Source organism: Paramormyrops kingsleyae, chromosome 13 (genome assembly GCF_048594095.1).
Source record: "Paramormyrops kingsleyae isolate MSU_618 chromosome 13, PKINGS_0.4, whole genome shotgun sequence".
In the NCBI taxonomy this organism is placed as follows: Eukaryota; Metazoa; Chordata; class Actinopteri; order Osteoglossiformes; family Mormyridae; genus Paramormyrops; species Paramormyrops kingsleyae.
Window position 1 is genome coordinate 30,786,729 of NC_132809.1, and position 26,932 is coordinate 30,813,660.

The 26,932-nt window shown below is 45.9% G+C and overlaps 2 protein-coding genes and 1 long non-coding RNA gene across 3 annotated transcripts; 1 reads left to right on the forward strand and 2 right to left on the reverse strand.

Annotated features, from left to right (window-relative positions):
- Nucleotides 1–1,645: 1,645 nt before the first annotated feature.
- Nucleotides 1,646–7,745, reverse strand: herpud1 (homocysteine-inducible, endoplasmic reticulum stress-inducible, ubiquitin-like domain member 1). Its single transcript, XM_023827233.2, has 8 exons — nt 7,350–7,745; nt 7,011–7,088; nt 6,589–6,666; nt 6,185–6,324; nt 5,787–5,894; nt 4,498–4,848; nt 3,200–3,302; nt 1,646–2,837 (listed from the first exon to the last, which is right to left on the reverse strand). The coding sequence occupies exons 1-8, from the start codon at nt 7,503–7,505 to the stop codon at nt 2,667–2,669; spliced, it is 1,185 nt and encodes a 394-aa protein (XP_023683001.1). The 5' UTR covers nt 7,506–7,745; the 3' UTR covers nt 1,646–2,666.
- A 124-nt stretch (nt 7,746–7,869) lies between these two features.
- On the forward strand, nt 7,870–8,521 carry LOC111851897 (uncharacterized). Its single transcript, XR_002840120.2, has 2 exons — nt 7,870–7,962; nt 8,043–8,521. It is a non-coding gene; the product is annotated as an uncharacterized lncRNA (long non-coding RNA).
- On the reverse strand, nt 8,426–25,970 carry slc12a3 (solute carrier family 12 member 3). Its single transcript, XM_023827232.2, has 26 exons — nt 25,626–25,970; nt 23,353–23,481; nt 23,111–23,186; nt 22,710–22,805; nt 22,121–22,260; nt 21,514–21,624; nt 21,236–21,347; nt 20,383–20,513; nt 19,348–19,432; nt 18,773–18,930; nt 17,943–18,050; nt 17,212–17,335; nt 16,843–16,944; nt 16,153–16,308; nt 15,592–15,691; nt 15,387–15,498; nt 15,002–15,139; nt 14,324–14,430; nt 12,891–12,973; nt 12,737–12,814; nt 12,332–12,433; nt 12,105–12,216; nt 11,660–11,746; nt 11,138–11,273; nt 10,856–10,923; nt 8,426–10,262 (listed from the first exon to the last, which is right to left on the reverse strand). The coding sequence occupies exons 1-26, from the start codon at nt 25,911–25,913 to the stop codon at nt 10,121–10,123; spliced, it is 3,081 nt and encodes a 1,026-aa protein (XP_023683000.1). The 5' UTR covers nt 25,914–25,970; the 3' UTR covers nt 8,426–10,120.
- Between the last annotated feature and the right edge of the window lie 962 nt (nt 25,971–26,932).

Genomic DNA, 26,932 nt, shown 5'->3' on the forward strand with positions numbered 1-26,932 from the left:
TGTGCTGGCTCAGGAGACACGAACAGGGTTAAATGAAAGCTAAACAAGTTTCACATTATTGGATTTAACAAATATTATCATAAAAAAAATTAATGAGATTTGATCAGGTCACAAAGTTAAGCTGTTTTCTTGCAAAGTTTCCTAACATCCTGGTGAAATATTTGAAAGTAGGAAAAAAGGTTTCAAATAAACCATTAGTTTCAAAATATTTATCAATTCATTTCTGTTACTAATTGTAATTGTGGGTTTGGATGTGAAATTCGACTTTGCCTGCGCACAGGCATGGTATTTCACCACGGCGAAGCACGGTGTCTTTTTCCACAGTGAAAATGGTGTGCAGAGTTCATGGTCCGCACATCCCAGCTGTTCATCCGGCCTCCTTAAGACTTCTCTGCCTCCTCCGAGGGCTTCAGAGGAAATTATGCAAGAGGCAGGGAGGCAAACAGCCGGCAGTGCTGAACGCTGCTGCCACAGTGGGGTTAGGGTCAGGGTGACACAGGCCCCTTGGAGCCAGAACGGGAGGAAGCAGCTTAAACACCGAGGAAGGGAATCCAGTGAGGATCAATCCCTCGGAATGTCTAGCGCTGCCTAGCAACACTGTACATTCAATGATAATAGGAATGTATACTCAAGATGCTGTACATGATCTAATCTAGTGATTCTCAACCCGGTCCTCAGGGGCCCCAGACAGTGCACATTTCTGCTCCCTCCCAGCTCTGAGCACAACCGTACCAGGCATTCCGTGTCTCCATTGCTTGATTCAGGTGTGCTGTGCACTAAGAGGGAGCAAAAATATCAACTGTCTGGGGCTCCCTTAGGACTCTGTTGAAAAATACTAACCAAAGGTACGCATAACTCACAGGCTGTGAGCACACAACCACATCCCTGGCAGTATAAGGGCCAAGGTTTTGCAGCAGGTACAGGACACTAAACTGGGTTATGTTACAGGTGCTGGGTAGGGACACAAAGTACATGTGGATGATAATGTGACAGTGTGCAGCATATGTGGGAATGAGTCTTTCCCAAGATGCACTGCTACACCAGCACCACATCGACAGAGGTGTCTAGCGGCTGCATGCAAACCAAAGGAAATGCGCAGCAGTGCGATCACAGGACGTTTGGCATGTGATACCAAAGGCACTGGAGCACAACTCGCATTCCCTGCATAAGCTGCCGCACCTCGCAGTAGACGCCATGTTGATCTTCCAGTCAGAAGTTTCAACTGACTGACAGTAGGGAGGCAGCTCTGACCCTCCCCAGGAGTGAACGAAGAAATGCAGGCACCTCTCCAAGCTCGCTGGGGAGGAACAACAGAAACATGATAGTCTTTCCACCTCCCAAGTAGACATGGACGTTGCTCAGTAAGGGGGAGACTTCTGATGGATTGTATAGTTAGCTGGCAGTTTGCTTTTTTACTCCAAAGAGTACACCCCCCCCCAGCAGAGTAGTCCTGGGGGAGGGGGGGGGGTCTCAAGTAAAAACTTAGCTGGAAGATGAATGCTTAGACTAGTTAGAACCAAACCAGGAGAGGCCAAGACCCACAAGACCCGTGCAGGCCGTGTACTTACACCCTTAAGTAAACTTCAGAATGACAACAAGAACATCGTGTTCTTATCCAAGAATAATGAAACATTCTGCACAAACGTTTAAGACATACATAAGCTGTTAAATATTTAATATACACTTACAGAATCAGATACATATGGTACAATGTAAATAAATGAACAGCCCGATAGGCAGGCACAGGCTAGAACAGAAGTACACTTAGTGTATGTGTTTACGTTTACAAAAGAAAATCATCCCAAAAGGAATTATACTGTACACAAATTCTGATTACAACATAAAAGGGTCATAATTTAAATAAAACGTACAGAATTTAAGAAAATTAATCAAGGATTTATAGCAATTTTTACATAATTAACCCAAACAGCATGCCGACAAAACGCTTTGTCCGAGAGACGCAAATCGACCGCTTGTGGTCCAACGCAGTTTCTTAACAGTTAGAAAACAGAAGCTGGCGGGAAAGTGGTCAAAGGCCTCCAATCAGGACAGGCGTTTTCAGAGCGGTGCTCGTTTTAGCGACGCCTAAGGCGTGCTGGAGGAAATAAAACATAAAATGAGGACAGACGGCTGTGCGCTCCTGTAAGCCTTTGGAGTCCCATGCAGATTTACAGTACCTGCAGTGGTCCATGCAGATTTACAGTACCTGCAGTGGTCCATGCAGATTTACAGCACCTGCAGTGGTCCATGCAGATTTACAGCACCTGCAGTGGTCCATGCAGATTTACAGTACCTGCAGTGGTCCATGCAGATTTACAGCACCTGCAGTGGGCCGAACAGGAAATTCCTGGTGCATTCTGGGACGCGGTACCAAGGGTTAAGCTGGAGGGGCAGGAGAACCTCGTCCAAAAATGTGTTGCGAGTTGTAGGAACAGTCAGGAGTCACCCTCTGCTAAAAGTGAAGTCTGTCTCTAACAGAAGAGTGACAGTACGTTAAATTCAGTTGGTTCTTTTATCCAAAGCAACATACATTTCTGGAAATCAGGGTCAGCCGGTCCGTGGAGCAATCACAGATTAAGGACCTTGCTCGAGTGCCATGACTCGGGCAGCCATGGGACTTGAACTGGCGACCTTCCGATCACGGGCATGGAGTGCTGATACAAAGGTCAGTTCGCTATGCCCTGCGGGGCCTCGGGGACCAGCGAGGCGAAAAAGGCCTTGAAGAAGACCCAGGCCGTCTGGAAGATGGACAAACGAGGGACTTGCAACACCACTGGCTCAGAGGGCCTTCTGCCATCCCCATCTTCTGCATCAGCCCCTCCCGCTGGGACATGCACCTGCGAGGAAGATGGCGGAGATACACCCTTAACTGGGGGGAGCATAGCAGGACATGGACTCCTAACCTGAAAAGGAGGGGTCCTACAGCACACAACAAACAGCTTAAGTATCCAGCAGTATTAATGGTCAACATGGGAGGAAATCATCCAATGAATGCAGTTCACCTTGACCTGAAGCTATGCCTTCATTTCAAAGTAAAAGTCCTCAAAAGTCACTCATGGGGGGGGGGGGTGGCATTATAAATAAACTTTTCTCGCAACTTTGCAAAATGGGACAGATCTAGCCAAAATAGTCAATTCTGCTTATTTCCCTGTAGACTATTCTCCATATTTAACTCCCATACAGCAGAGTTTGCCTTTACCAGCTCTGGGTCTCTGTCCTGGTTCTGGACCAGCTCTGGGGCCTGCTCACGTGGCCCAGGGACCACAGGCATCCGGCGGAATGGGAACCAGCCAGCTGTGTGCCTAGAAGACAAGGGGAGGGAGACGTGTAATGTCCACTGACAGTAGGACAGAGGCTGGACCAATGAGATTACGGTGGGACCTGGGTGGGCGGAGTTTTATTCTGAGTATTACACACTCTAAAAAAAAAAAAAAGGGGGAAAAAAATCCCTACCTTTGCATGTCAGTGGGACTGTACCCTTGTAATTGTACCTTTTAAGGTATAGAAATTGACTGTGAGGAACATCCCAAAGGTACAAACAGCATTAATGTACCAATAAATGTTCCTCAGAGCCCATTTCTGTATCTTAAAAAGAAACAATTACCTACAGCTAGGGTACAATTAGCAGACTCGAGGGTACTGCTCTAGTGACAAACAAAGATACAAATATTTACCCTTTTTTCCTGAGAATGCAGTGCACTTTTTCGTTTTAATTTAGATCAGGGCACAACTTTCAACAAACACAGAACCCTTGGATCACAAGTCACCCAAGCAGACTGGTACAAGGCCACAGCATCAGCGCCACGTGGCAAGCGAGTTAATGACCAACTTCTTCCACATACCGCCTGCACGCACCATCGCCGCATGCAGGCGGGCCGATAAGCACGGCCGCTCGTCCTTGAGCTGGACCGCGGCACATGCACAAAGACCCACAGTGGAAAGTAGGCCTGAGGGGGGGGGGGACAGAAATGAGATCTGAGCCGGTGGGGGCTTCTGGCCCTCATACACCAGGCGTCCCTTCACACATTGTGAAATTCCCAGAAAGCTGAAGCACTAAGGAGCAGGGCTACATAAGCAGGGAGACACGTGACTTCACCCAGACCGAGAAAAGGACATGCCGTCTCCGGCTTGAGGAAGAACAAACTACTTATTTCCAAAACAAACAGCTCCCGTTTGAGGCCTACTCCCAGAACATTTCAGCCTGTACTTTAGAAGCTCCTAACAGACCACGGACCAGCACTGCAGACACCTACATGCAAGAGAATAATTATCACCTACAAAAAACGTGGGGGGGGGGGGGGGGGGGGATCTACACAGCGACAGGGGGAATTAGACTTAGCGTCATGACTTCCTGGTTTAACTCAAAGGAAGCCGAATTAAAATAACCAATCAGTGAGTAGCGAGACACTTTAATCTCACCCACAAAAGGAACTAGCGCCTCACTTCAGCAAATCACAATCACTGAGGTATGAGATGAAGGTACAAAGCAACACTCACAGGTACATGAGGACCAGGCTGCACATCACAAGGACAAAGCGACTGATGCTCGAGTAGAAGTACATGATGCCCAGGAAGACGGAGAAGCGGGCGGCCGTGTACACCCATTCCAGCCAATCGTGTTCCACACCATCATCCTCCTCCATCACAGGTCCACCCTGGGCGTTCATGCGCAAGTTCTGATTGGCTCCCGCAGGGTTGATGAGGTGGGGCTCCGGGACATTCTGGTTGGCAGGCTGATTGGGCAGGGCCGCGGGGACGGCAGCGGGTTGGGGGTCGACAGGCAGAGCGCGACTGGCGGCACTGGCCACAGGGCTGCTGGAAGAGGCCGCAGCTGCAAGGGCCGCTTGGCTGTAGGAGGGACAACCAAAACTTAATATAGAGAAGCAGAAATGCAACATGGGAAGAATGCCTGAGATGCACTTCCTGTAGAAGAAACGTCCCTTACAGGGTGCAGTCAGTTTCACTCTTCAAAGTTAAAAAAAAAAAAAAAAGAAGACTTGATATCTAACCAGGAACAGAAAGTGCTACTTTTGACTGCAGTAATTTCCTGACACACAGCAAGAGAGCAGACCTACATGCGCAGATTCCCCTTTAACACAACATGTTACATAATCAGCAGGTGCTTTTCTCCAAAACGACATACGAATGAGGCAAACTGCAAAGAGACATGATGTCAGAGTCAGTTAGGTACATATGCAGCTTGGCTGACCCAATGAACGCCCAGGTACACGTGCAAGCAGGACTGGAGCAGGAGCTGACCAACAACTTCTAACACACCAAGAAACCAATAGGACCATTGAAGGACCAAACGTCCAACATAAGAACAATCAGGGGATATCAAAAGGCATCAGGCCCAGGCCACAACATCTGAACTTCTCCTCTCAGGTAAGCGCTACAGCCCACGGAAGAACGCACAAGGTCAAGCACGAGAACAGCTTCTCACAAGCAATCACAAGCTGTCACGGGTCAGTTGCACCATCACCCCCCTCTTGGCAAGAAATCTCATTGTTGTAAATAACTCACTGCGCTTACGGCATTTTCTATGAACTGTACTTCAACAGTCCTTGTGCTTCCATCTATCAACTACATATATACAATTCTGTTGATATACAATGTATGTCACCATTGTCTTGTCTGTACCACTGCATGTGACAGCCACTGACAACCCTGTGTGGCCCTGTGTGCACATACTTGGCCAAATAAGCCGGACTGCAATTCTTAATAGCACGAACGGCACTTCCACCTAGCGTGTGACAGCAGCTATGCGCACATGAATGAGTACTTACTACTGCATGTAGTACTGCTGAGCGTAAACTCGCTGAAGCCAGAGCAGCTGCTGGGGGCTGTACAGGGAGTATGTGGGGAACACCGGCTGATTCATCGGTGACCCAGACCTGGAGGGGGAAAGAGGAGCTCAAAGTCACCGCCAAGAGATGACAGCACAGCAACTGACCACGGGCTTCAGTGTCAGAGCGAAACACGCACAAGTACGGCAGCTATGTGGTTTGACAAAGGGCTGTTTTAGAATCAGTGTAAAGTCATCCTGCTGGAACCAGAGGTCTTCTCCTGCTCCATGCAGGGTCTGCATTCATGGGGGGGGAAGGCATTTTAAGAGAGCCCACAGAAGAGGCCAGATCGTGCCTCTATCACAGGTGTCAGAGGCTGGTGCAGATAAGGCTCTCACCCAGGGGTTCTGGCTGGGGGCTGGCCCCTGTTCCTCAGCCCATCATCAGCGAGCGTGGTGGGAGGGGCAGTGGCGCTCTGCTGAGTGAGTCCATCACCAGGGGAAGAGGACCCCCCTCCATTCAGCTCCGCTGCTGCAACCTGAGTGGCGACAGGAGAGGAGACATTACCACCAGAGACACAGGACAGCGAGGAGGGACAGAGTCATCTACACCATTCACATCAAACTGCGGAGCTTCAGAGTCTTAATCTCCACCTCAGGATCTTAATGAGAAGAAACCAGGGCCCTCCGGAGATGGCAAGCAGAGGGGCAATGGGCCAGCATGAGTGAGCTCTTCAGCACACAGCGAACCTGAACCTAAACACTGATTACACGCTAATACCAGAAGGATGTAACCGGCCTACCTTGGGCTGGGGTCCAGGCGGGCCAGCTGCCTGCGGTCTGAAAGCACACACCATATGAATGATGGGCGTGGCCTCCAACTAGAAGGGAAACGAGGACGGATGTTTTACATGTCAGTCGCAGTGAATACTGTATATTGACTGCAGCATTCATGATGGCTCAAACAGAGAAGTATGCGAGATGTATGAGAAACACTGCTCAAAAAGAGGAATGGGCCAAGATCAACCTGGTATAGTGACATAAGACTGGTTCGTGTTTATTTTGGTAACCTTAAAATCAGATTTAGTGTCAGTCAGCCAGCGTTACAAAGAGAAGCCTTAAGTTCTTAGCTTCACGTTTGTAAAGACGGCTGGAAGTTTTTGGTTTAACAAACATAAAACGTTGGTCTGCTGCACATCCATTAACTTATAAACAAACGTGTTACCTTTCCGAAGACGTCAGACACGTGTTGGTGATCCAGGAGCAGCTTTCCGGCGTAGATGATCCTCTGGTCCCTTTCAGGCTGTCGCGATGATGCAACAGGCACGGTTACGTTATGTTATCATCATTATTTATCAAAAGCATACAGACTACCTTAGCTTGCGGTTTTAAATGGAAATTACAAAAAAATACGCAAAGCATGACGAGTAGCCCTCCACTACCGCCTTAAACTCCACTCATATTAACAACAAAAAGACGCATCGAGGGCTAATAACCTCTTCGAATGCTGTTATTCCTGAGGGGCCGGTAAACGCCGAGACACGGACGGGACACCGCTACTTACTGGGTTGCTCGGGTATACCGCGGACAAATGGGTTTTCAGCTCCTTTATGGTCCAGTCGACCCCAACACCTTCGATGGTCTGATCTTCACACGATCGGTTCGACGATCTGATTATAAGCGTGAGCATCTTTTGTACAGCAGTATCGCAATCGTCCATTTTAAAAAGTGATTTTCACTTCCCCACCCAAACAAATCTGACCCCAACGCCGAAGCAAAATTGCCGCTTAAACAGGAAATATCAACGCAAAAGGCTTTGCCCGTCGTATGAAACTATCGCGTTTGTTTAACTGCCTTATTTAAAAGACAATGTGATGCACAATACTACGCCAAGCTACTAAATTCTACCCGTTGACAGGTGTGTAAGAAAGTTGAGGTCGCCTGTTAAGTCCGTGGAGGTTTGTTGCCAAATAAAGTGTGGCTGCCCGTGATTGGCTAAGAATTGTACCCCAGTACTGTGTGGCCGTCAATGATTGGTCAATCATTTGCAATGGTTTTACAAATACATCCGGAACTAGCGAAGCAAACTGTGCATGCGCAGCTAGCATGCTGACGCAATAGATTCTGTACCGAAAGCAACTGTTACACTCTAGGTAGTTCGCTAATTCTGATTATGTGTAAGTGTGCAGTTAAAGCTATCGGTTGTACTTCTTTCGTTCATGATATGTTTAATAACTGTGGTATCTTTTTATTGCAGCGATATAGTATGACCAGCCTTTTGTTAGGATCAGGACACGAGCACAAGAAGAACACATCCATTACTGTTTTGATTAATTGCTATTATAAGATCAATTAATAATTGACGACAGCTAATCCTGTGATTACTACAGATATCCTGATTTAATATAGGAGGATTGTGCACTGTACTCCTAGTTTCCATGAAACTTTGCTGCCGTTCTATGTGTGCCGTTTTATTGCTTTTAAGTCAAACTTGATAACCTTTTGAATATGTTCGTTTGAAACTATAATTATTCATAGTTAATCACTTAGTATTGGACTGTTGATTGAAAACACATGGATTACACATTTTGTTTATAACATGTTAAACTTTATACTATGATAAAAGACTAAAGGACGTTTTGTTCAGACACGCTAACAGCCCTTGTTTTATTAAGCAACTATAAACATTTAACTGCCATAATGGATTATTAACATTAATAAATCGAATCACTTGGTTTCCCTGAATGCGTAAGAGGAGGTGTTTCCCTAGATGTGATTCCAGTCCATCGCAAGGTTGTCTTATACTCAGGGCAGCATTGAGATACCAATGCAAGTAAAACTGCATGTTCTGAAATCACCAGAGGAAACCCACCCGAACTTCACATGCACAGAACTGGGACTGGATTCAAACCCACAGCCCTAATGGTAAAAAAAAAAACTACAGTATTACCCAATGAGCTACCAAGCCACAGCAAACAGAGTTATAATACCTCAACATAGAGGCAGTTTGAATAACATCAAGTTGACAGAACAGCTACCTACCAGCCACTATGCAAAATAAATAAATGAATATTTCATTAGAGCAGTAGCATTAATACAACTTCTCATTCACAAGTTAATTTATAGAACCTAAAATGCCATTGAATGCAATTGGAATGTGTATATCAAAATGATTATAGGGGTAGCTTTGATTTGAACAAGATTCTTAAGAACACAGTTTCCAAGGCCCAGATCACAAATCTGGCGGGTTTTCCACAAAGCAAGATTCCTCATTTAACTTAAACTAGAAGTCATGATTGTCCAATAAGAGTTTAAGTAAGGAGCATTTCTATTGGACAGTCATGACTTCTAGATTAAGCTAACGAGGCTAACTGAGAAATCCTGCTTTGTGGACAGCCCCCCTGGTTAGTGCTGGTTGTAATTTATAATAATCAACCGGGAATGACATTCACATCAGACGCAATAAAACATTTAGCCACAATGAAACAATGCTGAAGTTTTATAAATTCCTATTTGCAGAGTTTGAGGAAAACTAGTTACTGCTTCAAAGTGCAGAATTAAATTGTGGGTAAGAAGCAGAATAATGACATTTACAAAAACTAACAATGTAAGACAATTTGACTCAAAATAATAATAATTTATAATTATCATTACTGTGCTTCAGTTGGGCTCGCAGTGTGATACACTCTATGGCCAAAAGTATATGAACAGGAGCTCGTCTGCCCACTCATTCCGAAACCAAAGGTACTAAGATGAGTTCGGTTGGCCCAGTGTTGCTATAACGGCCTCTACGGTTCGGGAGGGCTTGCCGTTAGATGGTGGAACATTGCTGGTGGGATTTGCTGCCCATCAGACTGGGCATTGATGTTGGGTGATCAGGACCCTTTTTTTCTGTCAGCTCGTGAGGCTTCCCACCTTTCAACTGAACTTGCTCCCTGATGTTTTCACCTTCACAGCCACTTCACTTCACTCTAGCAAGGCAGAAATGTGGTGAACGGACTGTTTTGGAAAGACGGTGTCCTGTGATGGTGTCGTGGGCAAAGTCACTAAGCTCTTCTGCACAGCCACACATTCTGCTGCTAATGTCTGTTGCAGGAGTTTGCATTACTGTGTGCTTAATCATACCCCCAAGTCAGCAGTGGCTGTGACCTATTTAGGCAATTCACCTAATTAATAGGGCCGTCCACATATTTTGGCCATATAGCACATCAGATCATTTCCCACAACGCCAAAGTGCTAAACATTCTCAGACTAGCTCCTTAAAGAAGATCCTAAAAAGAATTCTACACTACTGCAACTGCAAAGACTAAGTGGTGCTGGAGAGACAGCGGCCGACTACTGGCAGTAGAAGGTGAGCACATTCTGTTGGTTGCCCCTGACGAGGAAGACCGGTGGTCGCAGGTCACATGACAGGGTCTCCAGCCAGGCCATGTAGAGGGCACTTGGACAGGCACCTCTTCTGCCTACGGGCATGGTCCTATCAGAAGCAAAGACGGGGGGAGGATGGGTGACCGATATACAGTGACAAATAAAGAAAGAGGCACACTGTACATCATTGTGTTATAATTGTGTTAGATTGCCCCCCCCCCTTTTTAAATTTTCAGCTCAAATTTTCACCAAAAGTATGTGGTACGTGTGACCAGAGGTGGAAATTTCAGGTCCAGAAAGTAAAAATCAAGAGCAAGATTTTGTTTCAACCAACCAGTCGAGTATTCTGTCACTGTCATTCTTTATACTCAACTGGATGGTTGAAACAAAATCTGGAAACAGGAGCCGGGTGACGGTAGGAACAGGACATGGAAACACAAGAAGCAGGAGAATGAAGCAACGTGAATGAGCGGAGCAGGTTATCGGAACATGTGGGCAGTCATGTGTTTCACATTGAGCTGACATTGGGTTGCATAGCCGGGAGAGACTATGACAAATGAAGGTGTAATATTCAACTGAACAACCAGCCAAGCTTGTCTAAAGCTCTCCCCCCACACACACCCAGGATCAGTGGGTGTTGTGCTTTAACTGGCCAAGTCCTTGACAGCACTTATTTCTCCTGAATTGCCTCAACTCACTTACACGATAATCAGGGCTGCATCTCTGGAGTAATCCTGCAAAATTTCATTCAGACGAATCTGTCGAAGAGACTGAAGGACAAAATGCAAACATTAAAGACAAGTACGCGACAATACACAGCCTGGAGCACTACACACTATAATTAGTATACCACAATGTGTCACACCGCAACTTTCCAAGTGTTGTAAACTGACCACCCAGTACTACAATTGCAGTGTACTCCATCTTGTTGTCTACATGTCTTATCAGTGCCCAACAGGAAGCACGATCCCCAAACATTTTCACCTTAGCTTTGTTTCTCTCCAGGTCCTCGTCAGATACCATCCATGGACAGCTCTCAGTCACAGGGATGCCTGACTGCCCATCCTTATGCATGTTTTTCACCTTGTAGGGCTGAAGTAGGTCCTCAAATCTCTTCACGCTGATGAGGAGAGACGAGGAGAGAGAAACAGAGACAACTGGCCCCCACTGCATCACCAGAACAAATGAGGTTGGGGTGCTCTAGTCACCTGGGTGGTTATGAAGCTGCATCGTAATCAAATCTCACTAAATACCACTGAAGCTATCTGATCTCTGGAAGGTGTTGTGGGCTAAATCATTAATTTTATAAATCATTTATATGTAAATAAGTAACGATTATATCAGGCAGGTAAAACTACCTGACATTAGCCTTAAATCTTAATTTTTCTCATCACTGCAAACAACATGCATACGTACATTCTTATACAAATATATAATGTCATGGGAGAAGTACAGTATGGGTGAAAGGACAGTAGGCTGAGCTGGGCAGGAAAGTGCGGGTCATACTTTTCAGGTCGCGGTCTCTCATTAATGTCAGGAAGCACCACAACATCATGGAAACGGAGACGGAACTTGGTGATGAGGGCCATGATTCTGGAAGATGGCAGGGGAAGCAAAGCATTGTGGGAAAATGTCAAGGCAGTGAAAGACAACAGAAACAGCATGGACAGGTGTGACTTTAATGTCAGTGTAGTACTAATCAAAGGACTCAAGATTTCAAATAACCTGTAAAACATTTGTTTATGTTGATGACTATGTGGACTGTCTTTCATAACGCCAGATCAATGCTATCTGAAGATCTACACACATGCTAACTGCTATTTAAAGTTTGTTGTCTATGTAAGTCCTGCATACAAACACACAGCGTTGTGTTAGTCTCCGCTACAGTCTGCCTGTGTGCGGTCCTGACTTCTCCCTGGCTGAGACGACGCTGGCCAAGATCATCACTCACTCTTTCCTCTGCTCCTCCACCTGCTGGACATCTCCCCCCACGAAGATGCGCACCTTACATCTCGCCCAGCGCTTCTTGCGGGTCAGCAGATACGGGATGAGCAGCGTCAGGCCTATCGACAGATCGCAGCGGTCTCTCGGGATTAAGGCTCCGACTTCTGCCACACGAATCCCACAGCCCTGTCCTCCTGATTTTGGACGTGATGCAGTCTCTGCTCACGGACTCACCTCCGTCATCGGAGAGCCAGTACACATCAATGGTCTTCTTTCCTTGCTTGGACTGGAACACAGTGCGGGGCTGGAGCTCAGCGACTAGGGCGTCCGGGTCCACTGAAACAGACACGCACACCCCCCCATCCCATGAAGATATACACTTTAATGCTGTGAGGGGGGCATCTGAGAGAACGGCCAGCTGGGGCAGAAGAGGTGGAGGCTGTGGTTTTTATCATTAATAGAAACTAAAACTGTAAGAAAACATTTTCGTGAACTGAAAGACGAAAATAAAATAAACACTACCACTACATAAAAATGACAAATATTGCTTTGTAAACTAACTGAAATAAAATAAAAACTTATCCAAGTTAAAAAATGTAAACAATAATAACAGAAGTGAAGGCTCCTGCTGTTACACACATGTGCTCTCTGTAGGGATGGTCAGCGTTCCGCCATTGCTGTGAGCCTGCTCAGTGGACGCCTCGAACCCGGGGTTCACTGCGGGAAAGGAAGGGGTTGACATTTGAGGCTGAGGGCTGAAGCAAAGACACATGCCGGATGCTGGGATCCTCACCGTGGGCCTGCATGTTGTGGGACATGTCCAGACCTTCCTTCATGCGCAACACACCGACGCCATACTGCAGGTCAAAGGCGTCACTGGGAAACACAATACAACCAAAAGAGGGAAGCCGTGATCAGGAGCTCAGACATGATGGCCAGCATCCATCCCATAGTTCCTCCACCTCTAGATATGCCTCAGGACATGACCTTTAGCACTTTGAGAAAAATTTGGAAATAAAAATCAAATCCTCCTCATAAATAAAAATCAAAAATGAAACATTCTGTTTAGTGTAGTAATATTTGTTTGTGATTATAACCTCACGCAGCATGAACTGCACTGACTCACTGTATAACCCCGATGTAGTTGTCCATGCAGCATGAACTGCACTGACTCACTGTATAACCCCGATGTAGTTGTCCTTGCAGCATGAACTGCACTGACTCACTGTATGACCCCGATGTAGTTGTCCTTGCAGCATGAACTGCACTGACTCACTGTATGACCCCGATGTAGTTGTCCATGCAGCATGAACTGCACTGACTCACTGTATGACCCCGATGTAGTTGTCCATGCAGCATGAACTGCACTGACTCACTGTATGACCCCGATGTAGTTGTCCTTGCAGCATGAACTGCACTGACTCACTGTATGACCCCGATGTAGTTGTCCATGCAGCATGAACTGCACTGACTCACTGTATGACCCCGATGTAGTTGTCCATGCAGCATGAACTGCACTGACTCACTGTATGACCCCGATGTAGTTGTCCTTGCAGCATGAACTGCACTGACTCACTGTATGACCCCGATGTAGTTGTCCTTGCAGCATGAACTGCACTGACTCACTGTATGACCCCGATGTAGTTGTCCTTGCAGCATGAACTGCACTGACTCACTGTATGACCCCGATGTAGTTGTCCATGCAGCATGAACTGCACTGACTCACTGTATGACCCCGATGTAGTTGTCCTTGCAGCATGAACTGCACTGACTCACTGTATGACCCCGATGTAGTTGTCCATGCAGCGTGAACTGCACTGACTCACTGTATGACCCCGATGTAGTTGTCCATGCAGCGTGAACTGCACTGACTCACTGTATGACCCCGATGTAGTTGTCCTTGCAGCGTGAACTGCACTGACTCACTGTATGACCCCGATGTAGTTGTCCATGCAGCGTGAACTGCACTGACTCACTGTATGACCCCGATGGTGTTGTCCATGCAGCGTGAACTGCACTGACTCACTGTATGACCCCGATGTAGTTGTCCATGCAGCGTGAACTGCACTGACTCACTGTATGACCCCGATGTAGTTGTCCATGCAGCGTGAACTGCACTGACTCACTGTATGACCCCGATGTAGTTGTCCATGCAGCGTGAACTGCACTGACTCACTGTATGACCCCGATGTAGTTGTCCATGCAGCGTGAACTGCACTGACTCACTGTATGACCCCGATGTAGTTGTCCATGCAGCATGGCTTATCCTTGCGCCAGTTCTTCTTGTACCCCAGCACCAGCACGTTGGGCTTCATGCGACCTAACCCAGATGCCTGGATGGGGAAACACGAGACGGCAGGTACCCTGCAGTTTTAAATCCTGGTATTCTTGGTATTTAAGTTCCCCGCTATAGCACCCACAGGCAAAGTATCCAGCTGTATAAACTCCTAATGTAACACTGTTAGCTTTGCAAGTCTGTTTGAATAAACACGTCTAATCAGCAGCCAAAAATACAACAATGTATAATAACCAGTCAGAAGCAGTTTCAGTGAAATTACTCTTTTTGACATTTAAATGTGACCAATTACATTGCAGTTACATAAAATATCATTGGGCGTAGATAGAGAGTCTGGGCCTCCTGACAAAATGTCACCTGGGTACTAAAGGGGCATGGATCCCCCCACCACAGGATTACCACTTTCAATCTGAAGAAATATATGTCGTTGATAGTAGCATTTGCCAAATGGGGGGGGGGGGGGGGGTTCATGCCCCTAGAGTACCCATGATTGTCATCAGTAGATGAGTCTGACTTGCTAGAGATGCTGGCTTTGGTGAGGAAGGCGGGACCGACAGGGAAAAGAGTGAGAGGAGAAGCATGTGCACAGGGACAGGAAGGTCACCCACCTGAAGCAGCATCTGCACCCCAGAGCGCAGGTCAACCGCAACCACACCACGGTAGAAAGACCTAACTTGCCGCTTGTTTAGCCATGTGACATGACTGTTACTGTGTGCTGCTTCAGTGGACTCAGAGGAGGGGCTGTCCTGTGGGAGGAGGAGGAGAAGGAGGAAGAGCATGTGCATCATGTGTGTGCTTATTGAGGGGCAAAACCTTGGTTATCTTCCAGAACAGCTTCTTCAACAGCTGTTTGAATCGTTCCAACTTTATTTGAAATGTCTCATGGGCACAGATTCTTTCTTATGCATGTCCAAGCGATTAGCGATTAGCGATTAGCTCCCCATTATCCCCAATCCCGGACGAGGACGAGGCGAAGGGGGCGAAGCAGCTCACCGTGACCACGTTCCCGCACATCATCATGCTTAGGTTCTTCGTGAAGGTGCTGACGAAGTCCACCACGGCTGGCCGGAAACTGGGGGGGCCGCTGAGCACCAGACACTGCGGCCTGTGTGGTGGGAAGAGAAGGCCGCTCTGGGGGGAGTCTACTCTGCCACGGAGAGGGTGGGGGGAGGGCTCGGAAATAAAATTTTCCGGCTACCTGTAGTTCTTGATGTGGTCTTCAATGTTGTTGAGGCCCACAGAGTAGGATAGGGCCATGTTGTAGGAACTGGCCTGAACTGAGGATCCCCAGTTTACACCTGAAGTTGCACAGCACAACACACACAAAGTACATTATGTTGGGTAGATAGATAGATAGATAGATAGATAGATAGATAGATAGATAGTATTGCACAGTGGGTATTGTACTATGAACAAACGAATGTTCTGTCACTATGCCTAAGCAGTTCTGGTCCATTCAGACAATTGGTGCAAATACTTTAATTTCTTTAGCATCTGACATTTATTCAATTACTGGTATGATGTAAAAATAATATAGACATATGGCCATTAACAGATATACAGTAGCATCAGTTATAGTTCAACATGGTATGTTACTGTATATCTGTATATGTTTACTGACTATAGCTGTGTTTGATGAGAACAATCGGATCTGTCATCTGATTGGCTCATTTCAGATGCATTTCGAAGTGCTACACTTGTAAACGGGATTGCGGCCGCCTGTCTCTGGCGTGTGGGGTGAGACGTGTGTGGTTCCCACCTGGCTTCTTGTACAGCACGTAGGCTAGCAGGAAGATAATGATGCCGATAGCTATGAGGGCCGCCCACCAGGTCAGCAGGAACATGATGACCACCGAGACTATGGCGCCCAGCAGCGACAGCCACTTGCTGTAGAAGCGGAAGGATGGGCGCCACCCTGTGGAAACCGCCGGAAGAACGGGCTCAGCTCGCACGCATTTGTGGGCGTGGTCGTTTGTTAATGTGAACATGCAACACGTGTCAAAACAGAATCATCTGCACAAATTATTATATTTTGAAAGTAGGGTCCCTGAGCACCAGCAGACCTGCAATATTATTATTGTTTGCTTAGTAAGAAATTTGTTGCAGCTTGCTGACATTTTTGCCATTCGTGTAACATCCATTAATCCTGTTTATAGTTCAGCTAGACCAGAACTACTCAAACCATACTCCTCAAGGTCTGAGCACTGCTGATTTCCCACCCTTCTTTACCTGTAACTACCTGGGAGAACTGAAAGCAAGGCCTGGATTTAGAATCAAGGTCCAGATTTGAAGAACCCGGAGCCAGACATTTTGGTGAGGGAGGTTCTGCCTTCAGCACTCAGGTCCATGGGATGCGATACCAATTTTCTCATGGTTTCTACTGCATTACCATAAGCTGACCCCCCCCCCCCCCCCCCCACCCCGCCTCAGCCAAACCAGACGCTTTTACCAGGGGAGTTAGTGATGGAGGCGTGGAAACAACTGAAGTTGATGAGGGCGTAGGAGCAGAGGAAGAAGTTGGAGATGATGGGAGCAATGGTGTTCAGCTCGGCTGCGTGGGAGAGACAATGGCAGCATGACATCATCGCCGAATACCTCTCCCAGACACCGCTCGTCGACGGGGCCCACATTAGAGCTCCCTCTCTCAGACGTGGCGTGTTTAACACTCAAGGACCATTCAAAGGCAGATCATCTCAAACAACAAAGCGGGGACATTTTATATATACGCTAAGGAAGACCTTACTGAAGCATTTTAAGACTTCTGTCAAAATGTAATCTGATTGAAATTGTCCACCTCCTGCCAAACTGTCCGACCTACCAATGAGAATGAAGCAGACGGCGATGATGTAGGCGAGTAGGTAGCCTCTGATTGGCTCATCATTCTTCCCATAACCTTTCCCGAAGAAGCCGATTGCTGGATACAGTCTGTCTTTGCATAGGCACTGTTAGTATGGTGGGGGAGGGGAGGAGAAGATTTGTTACATTACAAAACAATGTTCAGGTTGCTTAAAGAATAAGTAACATTATATCAGAACAAGTAACATTCTTATTTGAACACACCAACTGTCACTGTCATACGCACATGCCCCAGTTATGCATAAATACACACACCTGTAACTCCCTATATATAGAAACAGTTTGCATATCGCTCATCTGTACCTCCTGTCCTCACAGTAGTTTCATTTCTGAGTCTGAGAACTGAGTCACAGCTGAGTGGGCGTGGACACGCATTTGCAGGTGTGTGTTTGTGTGTGTGTGTGAGAGAGAGTGTGTCAGTGTTACACAAGAGTGGGAGGATGGTTAGGTTTTCAGGATAAAGTGAAAAAGTCTGGTGTGACTTTGAGGAAGAGCATTGCTGTGTATTATATTTCTGGCTTAATCTAATAGATACATCCTTATGGAGATATTTCATCAAATCAACTGCTTTCTTCAACTGCCTAAAATCCCAAAATGCAAAACCTTTTAGTCTAATATAATCTGTTTCAAAGTTTTGTGTGTCCAAGTGGATACATGTGTCAGATAGACACGGCTGGCAGGTATCTGTGGTACCTGAAAGACTTTGGGTGCGGAGACAAGGCAGGCCAAGGCTGAGGAGAGCGTGGCTCCAAAGATGCCAGCAGTGATGAGGGGCCCGAAGGCAGACACCATGCTCATACTCTGAGGTAGGGAAGTGCAGGACACAAGAGCACAGACTCAGGGATGAGGAGGACTCAGGAGCACAGACTCGGGGATGAGGAGGACTCAGGAGCACAGACTCGGGGATGAGGAGGACTCAGGAGCACAGACTCGGGGATGAGGAGGACTCAGGAGCACAGACTCGGGGATGAGGAGGACTCAGGAGCATAGACTCGGGGATGAGGAGGACTCAGGAGCATAGACTCTGGGATGAGGAGGACTCAGGAGCACAGACTTGGGGATGAGGAGGACTCAGGAGCACAAACTCAGGGATGAGGAGGACTCAGGAGCACAGACTCGGGGATGAGGAGGACTCAGGAGCACAGGATCGGGGATGAGGAGGGCTCAGGAGCACAGACTCGGGGATGAGGAGGACTCAGGAGCACAGACTCGGGGATGAGGAGGACTCAGGAGCACAGACTCGGGGATGAGGAGGACTCAGGAGCACAGACTCGGGGATGAGGAGAGCACAGAACCTCAGTAACATTTTCCTACATATTTAGCTGGAACTCCAACTGACAAATTTGTTAAATGCTCCTGATCCAAAAGCTATTATTGATGCTTGTAACTCAACAGGGTCATGCTCCATAAAACATGTTTTACTTGTGAGTCAGCTTGTGTCTAGGGCTGTGACAAGTATTAAGACCCAAACAAAATACACTCAGGCTTGGTGCTGTTTTTGTGAGTGTTTTGGGTGTATTTACCTGGTAGTAGTTACTGATGCCATAGGTGCAGGTCTTGTTGTTGATGCATTCGCTGAAATCCCAGCCATACTGGCACGCCAGTCCCACGCAGTCTGTTGAGTTGCTCATGTATATAGTGCCATTGAGATCCCCTGATGCATCGCGGACTACACATGATGCTAAAACACAAAAACTCGCATGTACTGCAATCAATTCATACTATACTGATATATTCCGTTACATGGGGGCAAAATGTCATCTCTGAATAAAATGTCATCCAGCATTGTTTCCTGCTTGGTGCCTATAGCCTCCAGGAGAAGCTCCAGACCCCCCCGAGACCCTGAGTAGGACAAGCAGTTTCAGAAAATGGGTGGATGGATGGATGGATGGATGGATGGATGGATGGGCAAATGGACGGACAGACAGATGGATAGATTTATTTTGAGCATTTCTCTTAAGAGTCTGTCTTTTTTCCTGTTGACCTGGACTTTCATGGAGTGACACAGTTCAGGAAGAAATATTTTTTTTAAACAACCGATTTTTGCAAGGGTTGGATCATTGACAGATGGTAGAATCTCCTGAGGGATTAAGCTTACCGATGGTGGCGGAGATGATGAGGTACGACAGTGTAGTCCAGAAGATGGACAGCAGTGTCCCCCTAGGAATGGCAACTGCGGGGTCCTGCAAAAGTACCATGGGTCGCAGAAGATGACATAAGGCAGAAGGACATGGACACCTAAACAAAACGTTAGCAAGAAAATCCAGAGATAGTCCTATGTTAACATGTGAATGATGTACTTCATCTTTAGTCCTTTAGAGATTAATGTTAGAACCATTAATAATAATAATAATAATAATAACAACAGATACTTTATTGATCCCTGTGGGGAAATTCTCTACGGTTCCCCCAACTTGCTCTTGGTAGAGTGTGCTGTCCGCAAAGGGCAGCCACCCGTAGCGGCACCCAGGGAGCTGGGGATTAAGAACCTTGCTCAAGGACCCACAGACGTCGCAAGGCTGGGTTCGAACTGGCAACCTTCTGATCACAGGCACAGCCCACTGAGCCACATGCTGCCCCACAATTAACGTTAACAATAAATGCAAGATAATTCTTATTGGTTGGGTATATTTTAATGTTTGGAGGTGGTGTTGTCTGTTATTTGGGTTTGAATATTGCAAATGAGGGGTTTTAATGTCTTGTTACCACCAACACGCAGCTGCAGGTGCCGGTACTGGGCTGGTTCTCGCAAGGTGCCTTTTGAGAACTCAAAATGCATACATGCATGCACTCAAACACCATAATAGTTTATTTATTCGACCTGTGACATATTTATACTAATAAGCTGACAAGCTCTCACTGCCAGTACCGCCGTTATTAGACTATCGGTTATAGATTGAATTTTCCGGGTATATGGAGCGTTTGGACGCCATAGCCTGTCCCACTTATGCTGACGTTTTGGGGCCACAATCTGAGAAATCTTTGCAGCTGAAACGTGAAACCAGTGCCGGATTGGGGAAAAGTCTTGCACCGGCACCACGCTGGTGGAAACAAGGCTACAGAATATACTTTGTTATATCACTGTTCCCTGGTCATAAAAACGGTTCATCATGATGCAAAAGGGTCAACCTGCCTTGAGGTCACCTGAGATGTTGGCTCCAGCAAGGATACCCGTGGCCGAGGGGAAGAAGATGGAGAACATGCCGAAAAAGCTGCCCTCTGGACCTCGCCAGCTTGGGACAAAGTTTGCCGCAAAAATGCCAGCTAGTGCAGAGTACAGAGCTGCGTCAGTCACAGGAACGGAACAATCATTGTGTGGCACAATGTCTTCAAGGAACATTGAGGACCCCTAATTGCATCGTGATTGCATGCATGCATCCATCCTTTATCCAAAACAAGATTATACTGCCAGTTCATCTCTCAGACCCTTAAACAGTGGCAGTCCATTGCAGGGCACACACACATATATACACATAAACACACAATATGGGCAATCTATTGACACCCAGGGCTCGTCTATAGGCAGCATAGGCGTTTGCCTAGGGTGCGCTGACTTGCCAGCCAATTTCAGTTTGTCTTGGATGGGGTCTGCCACACCAGCTAGGACCAGCCCTATTGACTTAACTGCATGTCTTTGGGCTGCAGGAGAAAACTGGAGTACTGAGGGGAACCCAGAGCAGCACTGGGAGAACATGCAATATCCACACAGGATGGAAACTGGAGCCAAACCCCCGACCCTGGAGGCAATGGCGCTGCCCGCTGATACACTGTGCCACCCTGATACACTGTGCCACCCTAAGTCAATCATTCACTGAATTACACCTCATTTTAGTTTACAGGCCTTATCTACATACAGCCTAAGGTTTGAAAATGATTGAATTCAGCTAGTTAATGAGTTAACTAGCTAACTTAATGACATTTGAGTAATAAAGCCTGAAAACATTATGAGGAATTACAGTAGGTTGTCCGAAAAGCCAGCCTCTGACCTTTATAGCTGAAGAAGCCTTTTGCCTGCTTCTGAGGTGTGGCTGGCATGATGGTGCCCACGATGTAGCTGGCAAAGGAGACCATGATGACCAGGAAAAAGAGAACCTGGGCCTGCATCGGAAAACGGAACCTTCAGCTCGAGATGGTAAAAACCAGAATACGCACCATCCAGGTGCATAGCACAGCACATCCCATCATGCATTCAACTAACTTCAAGGTAACCAAGACAAGACAGGCAGACAACAGAGGCTACAGAATTTTTATCTCCGGGCCTCACCTTGGACTCCCACTCCATCCCAGCCAGGGAGATGAGCAGCAAGCAGGAGACGGTGATCACCCCGATGATGCGGATGTCATTAAGGCGATCTACCATCATGGCGTTATTCTCCTGGGAGGGTATGGGGGCTGGAAGTCAGTCGAACTTAGGAGATGTGCAGGAAACCATAGAACCCCAACAAATCTGTCACTATAAAAATGAACGATTGGTAACACTTAAAGCAGTCATTGTAATGCATCAAAGATACCTTCATAATGCATTATAAAGGTCAGTGTAAACCATTATGCATTATGAAGGAATTTATAGTGCATTACAGATGAGAGCTTCATAAAGCGTTCATAATGCATAATAAACATGGCTATAATGTGTTATGCCTTTTTATAGTTATAGCCGTGTTTATAATGCTTTATGAATGCATTATAATGCATTATGAGGGTATCTATAATGCATTAAGATGGTATCTATAATGCATTATACGTGACTGCTTTAAATAAAGTGTTACCGAAGGATCCTATTATTTTAAAGTAAACACGAAGGGTTCTTGTGCTATACCGTACCTTGGGCTGTGTTACCAAGCCCTGACCATGGTAAGCGAAGACACTCTCACCTGCATAAGTGCCTGCACAGTCTCGGCGAAACCCACAGTGTGCATGGCGACCGCCACAGCGTTGGCGAAGGCGAAGATGAGGCCAATGGAGCCGCCCAGCTCGGGTCCCAGACTGCGGGAGATCAGGAAGTAGGTGCCTCCTGTAAAGAGGGTTGTTGGGGGGAGGGGGTGGGAGTGTCACCACAGTGAGTACAGGCTGATCACAGAGCAAGCAAAAATGCAGGCTATCCACAGTCTATATAGAAGGAATAGCCAGGCTAAGGGATGAACTCCTGGTCTACAGCTCTGCACATTCAGAAGCCAGTGGTATTTAACTGGAATTAGTCCAGTAAAGCATCCAGGTGTGAAAAAAATCCCAATTTAAAACTTGAGGAGCACCCTAGACACTGGGGAAGTGTAGCTGCAGTTGGGCAGTAGATAATAATAATAATAATTAATATTGATCCCGTAGGGAAATTCTCTTTAGACCTCCTATAAGTTGCTCTCTAGGACCCGCAGATGTGCTGAAGCTGGGCCTGAACCAGCAACCTTCTGATCACAGGCACAGAGGTTTAGCCTCTGAGCCCCATCGTAGAAACACATCACATACCTCCTTTGACCTTGCCGTTCGTGGCGATGGCGGAAGTGGACAAGCCCGTGATGCCGGTGATGCAGGAAGAGAGCAGGATGATGATCCAGGCGAGGCCTGGATGGATCAGGAGCTGGTCAGCATGAGGTATGGCCATTTGTCGGCGAGACTCCATACACATAAGGGGATTGGAAAAGGGCGTAATGTCTCCTTGATTGATAACGAATAGCAATAATTTTCATGGACAGTTATTCAGATTAATTTCTTGTCTCCATACGAGGTGTCAGATCTGCCACAATAAGTTTTGCTAGATTACGAGCTACACAGAGCCCAACATGTCAGCAAGCTGCTGCTCACAGCACTGCGAAAATAATGTTTCCAGGATAGCAGGCTGATTTTAGGTGGAGCAGAAGCCTACGCACCGATTCCAGCCTGCGCTGTAATCCAGGGCAGGCGCAGGTAGAGGATCACGCCCCAGATGTTTAGCATGCACCGAACCTGTAGGAAGGAAGTCAACTCACTACAGTGCAGGGCTGAGGCTCGTAGACGCTTTCCTGTTGTCACAATGTAAGTCAATGTGAGGATGTTAAGTGTTCATCAGTGGACCATTAGGCTGCTCAGTAATGAACCATGGAGACTGAGAAGCAAATGTTCGGTGTCTTACCATGACGCCCTGCACCCATCCAAACCGCGTTGGCTCTATGGGAGGCTGACTCTCTCCCTCTTCATCTGAGCTGTTTCCGTGGCCCACTCCATCAGTCTCTTCATACAGGGGGGGTGGCGATCCCTCTTCCTGACAGTAGGAGCGTAGAGGCGCCATAACAAACAAACAGAACAAACATCTCTAGGCTCCAGGTTCTTCCTTCATTATAACGCCATTTATTATTGTGATGGCATCCTTGGTGAGCATTTGTATTTTTACAGAATTACAATGTTTAATGAGGCAATTTTGCTAATAAAAAATAATTATTTTCTGAGAAAGGGGTCAGTGTTATTATAGTTTTAAATTTGTAATTTAGTTCTCTTTATTTTGCTATTTTTATTTGAAAATCCAGTTTAGTCTTAGTTAATTTTTATCAATACAGTTTTATTGGTTTTTATCCATCTATTTTCTGTAATCACTTATCCTATTTACGGTTGCAGGGAATCTAGAGCGTACAGGCACAAGGTGGAGAACATCCCAGGATGGGACCCCAACCCATCCCGGGATGGGACCCCAACCCATCACAGGGCACATTCACACTCACAGGCACTTTGGTGACTCCAGTCGACCTCAGCATGTTGCTGGACTGAGGTGTGGGGGCGGGGGGCAGAGTACCCAGAAAAAACCCCACAGCAACACAGGTTAGAACATTCAAACTCCACACACATGGAACCACAGCAGAGACTTAAACCCTGGTCATAGAGGAGTGAGACAAAAGTGCTAACCACTACACCAAGCCACACTTGGATGTTGTTTTGAAGATTTATTTCTATTTACTTTTTATATATTTTAGTTTTAATTTAACACATTTTATTTCTAGGCATAGACTGAAAATTGTACAGCTATTTTATGTATCTGATCTTTAGAGGATCCTACATGAGTGCACAGTGTGCACATTACGTACTAATGTCCTCAAAATGTCCAGGAATTATTAACAGTAATCAAAGTTTAAATATATCACTACTTTTAAAACAGTATTAAAATCAGTAAGTGAGTACAGACACTCCTCTACTTATGAACGAGTTACGTTCCGAATGGCCGTTTGTTAACTTGAAATGTTCGTAAGTCGTTATTCAACATCATTTTAAGGGCATACGCAAGTACAAAGAACTAGGATGCTGGGAGTTCGCACGCTACGCTGCTGCGCGGCGGGAGTAGCGGCCAGAAGTCGTACTGGGCGGGATTGGCGGGAAGAAAAAAAAATTTATGTTGCGGACAGGAAATGGGAGCCCAAGGAACACAATTTGGACTTACAGTCCTCTTTGTTTGTATGTCTGAAAGTTCGTAAGTTGAAAGTTCGTAAGTACAGGAGCGTCTGTATTTGACGTTTGTTTTGAAGCAATATTTATAATTTTTGTTTAGCTTCAGTTTTTTATTTTATTTTTGCATGTTATTTTATTTAGGTTCATTATAGTTTTAGTTTTCGTTAACAATAATAACCCTGGGCAGGATTTCAGCAACTTTCAGCATCAAATAATGGCTCCTAGCCAACCATGACCCTGTTCTGGGTAATCAGTATGAAAAAACGGATGGATTGAGAGATCAACTCATCAGTGTTTTTTAATGTTCAGCACCTTGTTGGCGTGCACACCATGTCAGTATCTTTATATCCATTTTCTGTACCTTCAAGGTCATGGTGTCTGGAGCCTGCAAGGCAGGGTATGACCCAGGATATGGGCAAAAACCCACTGCAGGGCTCACATATGGCGTGAAATCAAATTCACCACAACCTGAATCTGAATTTATTTACTCGAATTTCAGTGTGTCAACCTGAACTTCAATTTCATTACCTAAATACCAGAACCTGGATTTGAATTTATAAAAAAAAACCCGACCTTGAATACGTTTACCTGAACTTGAATTAAAGATATCGAAATTGAACTCATTACCCGAATTTCAATTTATGTTGTTTGTGTGGTAATGAAAATTCAAGATCGGGTTGTAAAATTCGGCTTTTGAAAATTCGGATTGTAAGATTCAGGCCAAGAAAATTTTGGATGAGAAATTCAGGTTCAGAAAAACATGGAAAACATCGGGAAAAGGAGCAAACAAGTATAGGCCTAATCAAATGCAATCCTGGCCAGTACAAGAGAGATCAGCAGACATGTGAGATGGGGTTTCTACATCCATCACCTTAATGATAGCTAATACCAAGATATTAAAGTTGACTACACCTATCTGTTTTATAAATTTGCACAAATATATTTGTACAGTCATTGAAAAGGTCTCCTCACCTGAATGATGGAATGTAACTGGAAGAGGGAAGGTCTTGTTTTGCGGGATCTCCCGTACACCTCTGTTTTTGTATAAAAGTCATAGTTTGGCGGGGCATCCAAAGTATTGTACCCTGAGAAGACCTCTGATCTCGTGGAAGCCATGCTGTTGACATCGCAGTTGTAGAAGTACTTATCGTCCACGCTGTAACTGTATTTTGACTCTTTCTCACCAACATTTGGTGAGACGGAAAACTTCCCACTTTGAGTGGAAACAGGTATGGTGTCCATTGCTGGCACCTCTGCCATCCCAGTGTCAATACCGCTGTCCAGTCTTTTTCAGTGACAAGGCGATGAAGTCCAGATGGGTTATATATGCATGTGAACCAGCAAGAACCGCTTCTGTTTGGTTACAGGAGAAATACAATTTTTTCTCCAGCTAATTACTAATTACTAATTACTAATTACTAATTACTACCTTGGGCAGTTGAGCAAGATCTATGCATGTAGACACCATTATTACATTAGGTATTTCAGATCTCTGGCTAGATAGCATTAATTGAAAACTACAAGGACATAAGGACAAAGACTGAGTCACCTGGTCAATGCTGATTGGTTGTCCTCAACTTCCTCACAGACAACTTCGACACTGAATGAACTCCACATGATCTTTCCTCATTGACACTCAGTGGAGTCATTCTAGGCAGCATCAATGCTGTTAAATATCGGTGATCCTCCATTAGCATCTCTACTGTTCTCAACTGATACCAAATATTTTTGGATAAACGAGGTAATAATGGATTGTCACATACCCTTGTGTAAGTACCCTAGGGGGGTGTCCTCAGGGACCCCCAGAGAATTGGGAGCGAGTGAAAACATGGACTGTCTGGGGATCCCCAAGGACTGCTTTAAGAAACACTGCACTAATGCAGCTGTGTTGTAAGAGGGCCTGTATGGAAATAAATTCAATTGAATTAAATTGAATTGAATGGAGTTGAATAAATGCAAACGAAGGGCAAATTTCTCACTCAGTATTTTATTGTTTTTGAGATGATACTCTGCCAATAATCTAAAGCATACCCTGCAGACTGGGTTTAGGTCATTTTCTCTCCAAATGATCCAACAACTACCTTAGATAACCAAAACTCAAAATACAGACTAATTAAAACTTCTGTTGGTACTTCAGAAGCAGTAACCAGACTAGCGTCCCTGCCAGATTCCATGAGCTAAATAATTTGAGCCGAAAATACGAGTGGTATTAATGGTCTCATACATTGTGTTGTGAACTTTTTATTTAAGAAATAAAAATGTTGGCTGCAGTTGGGGCA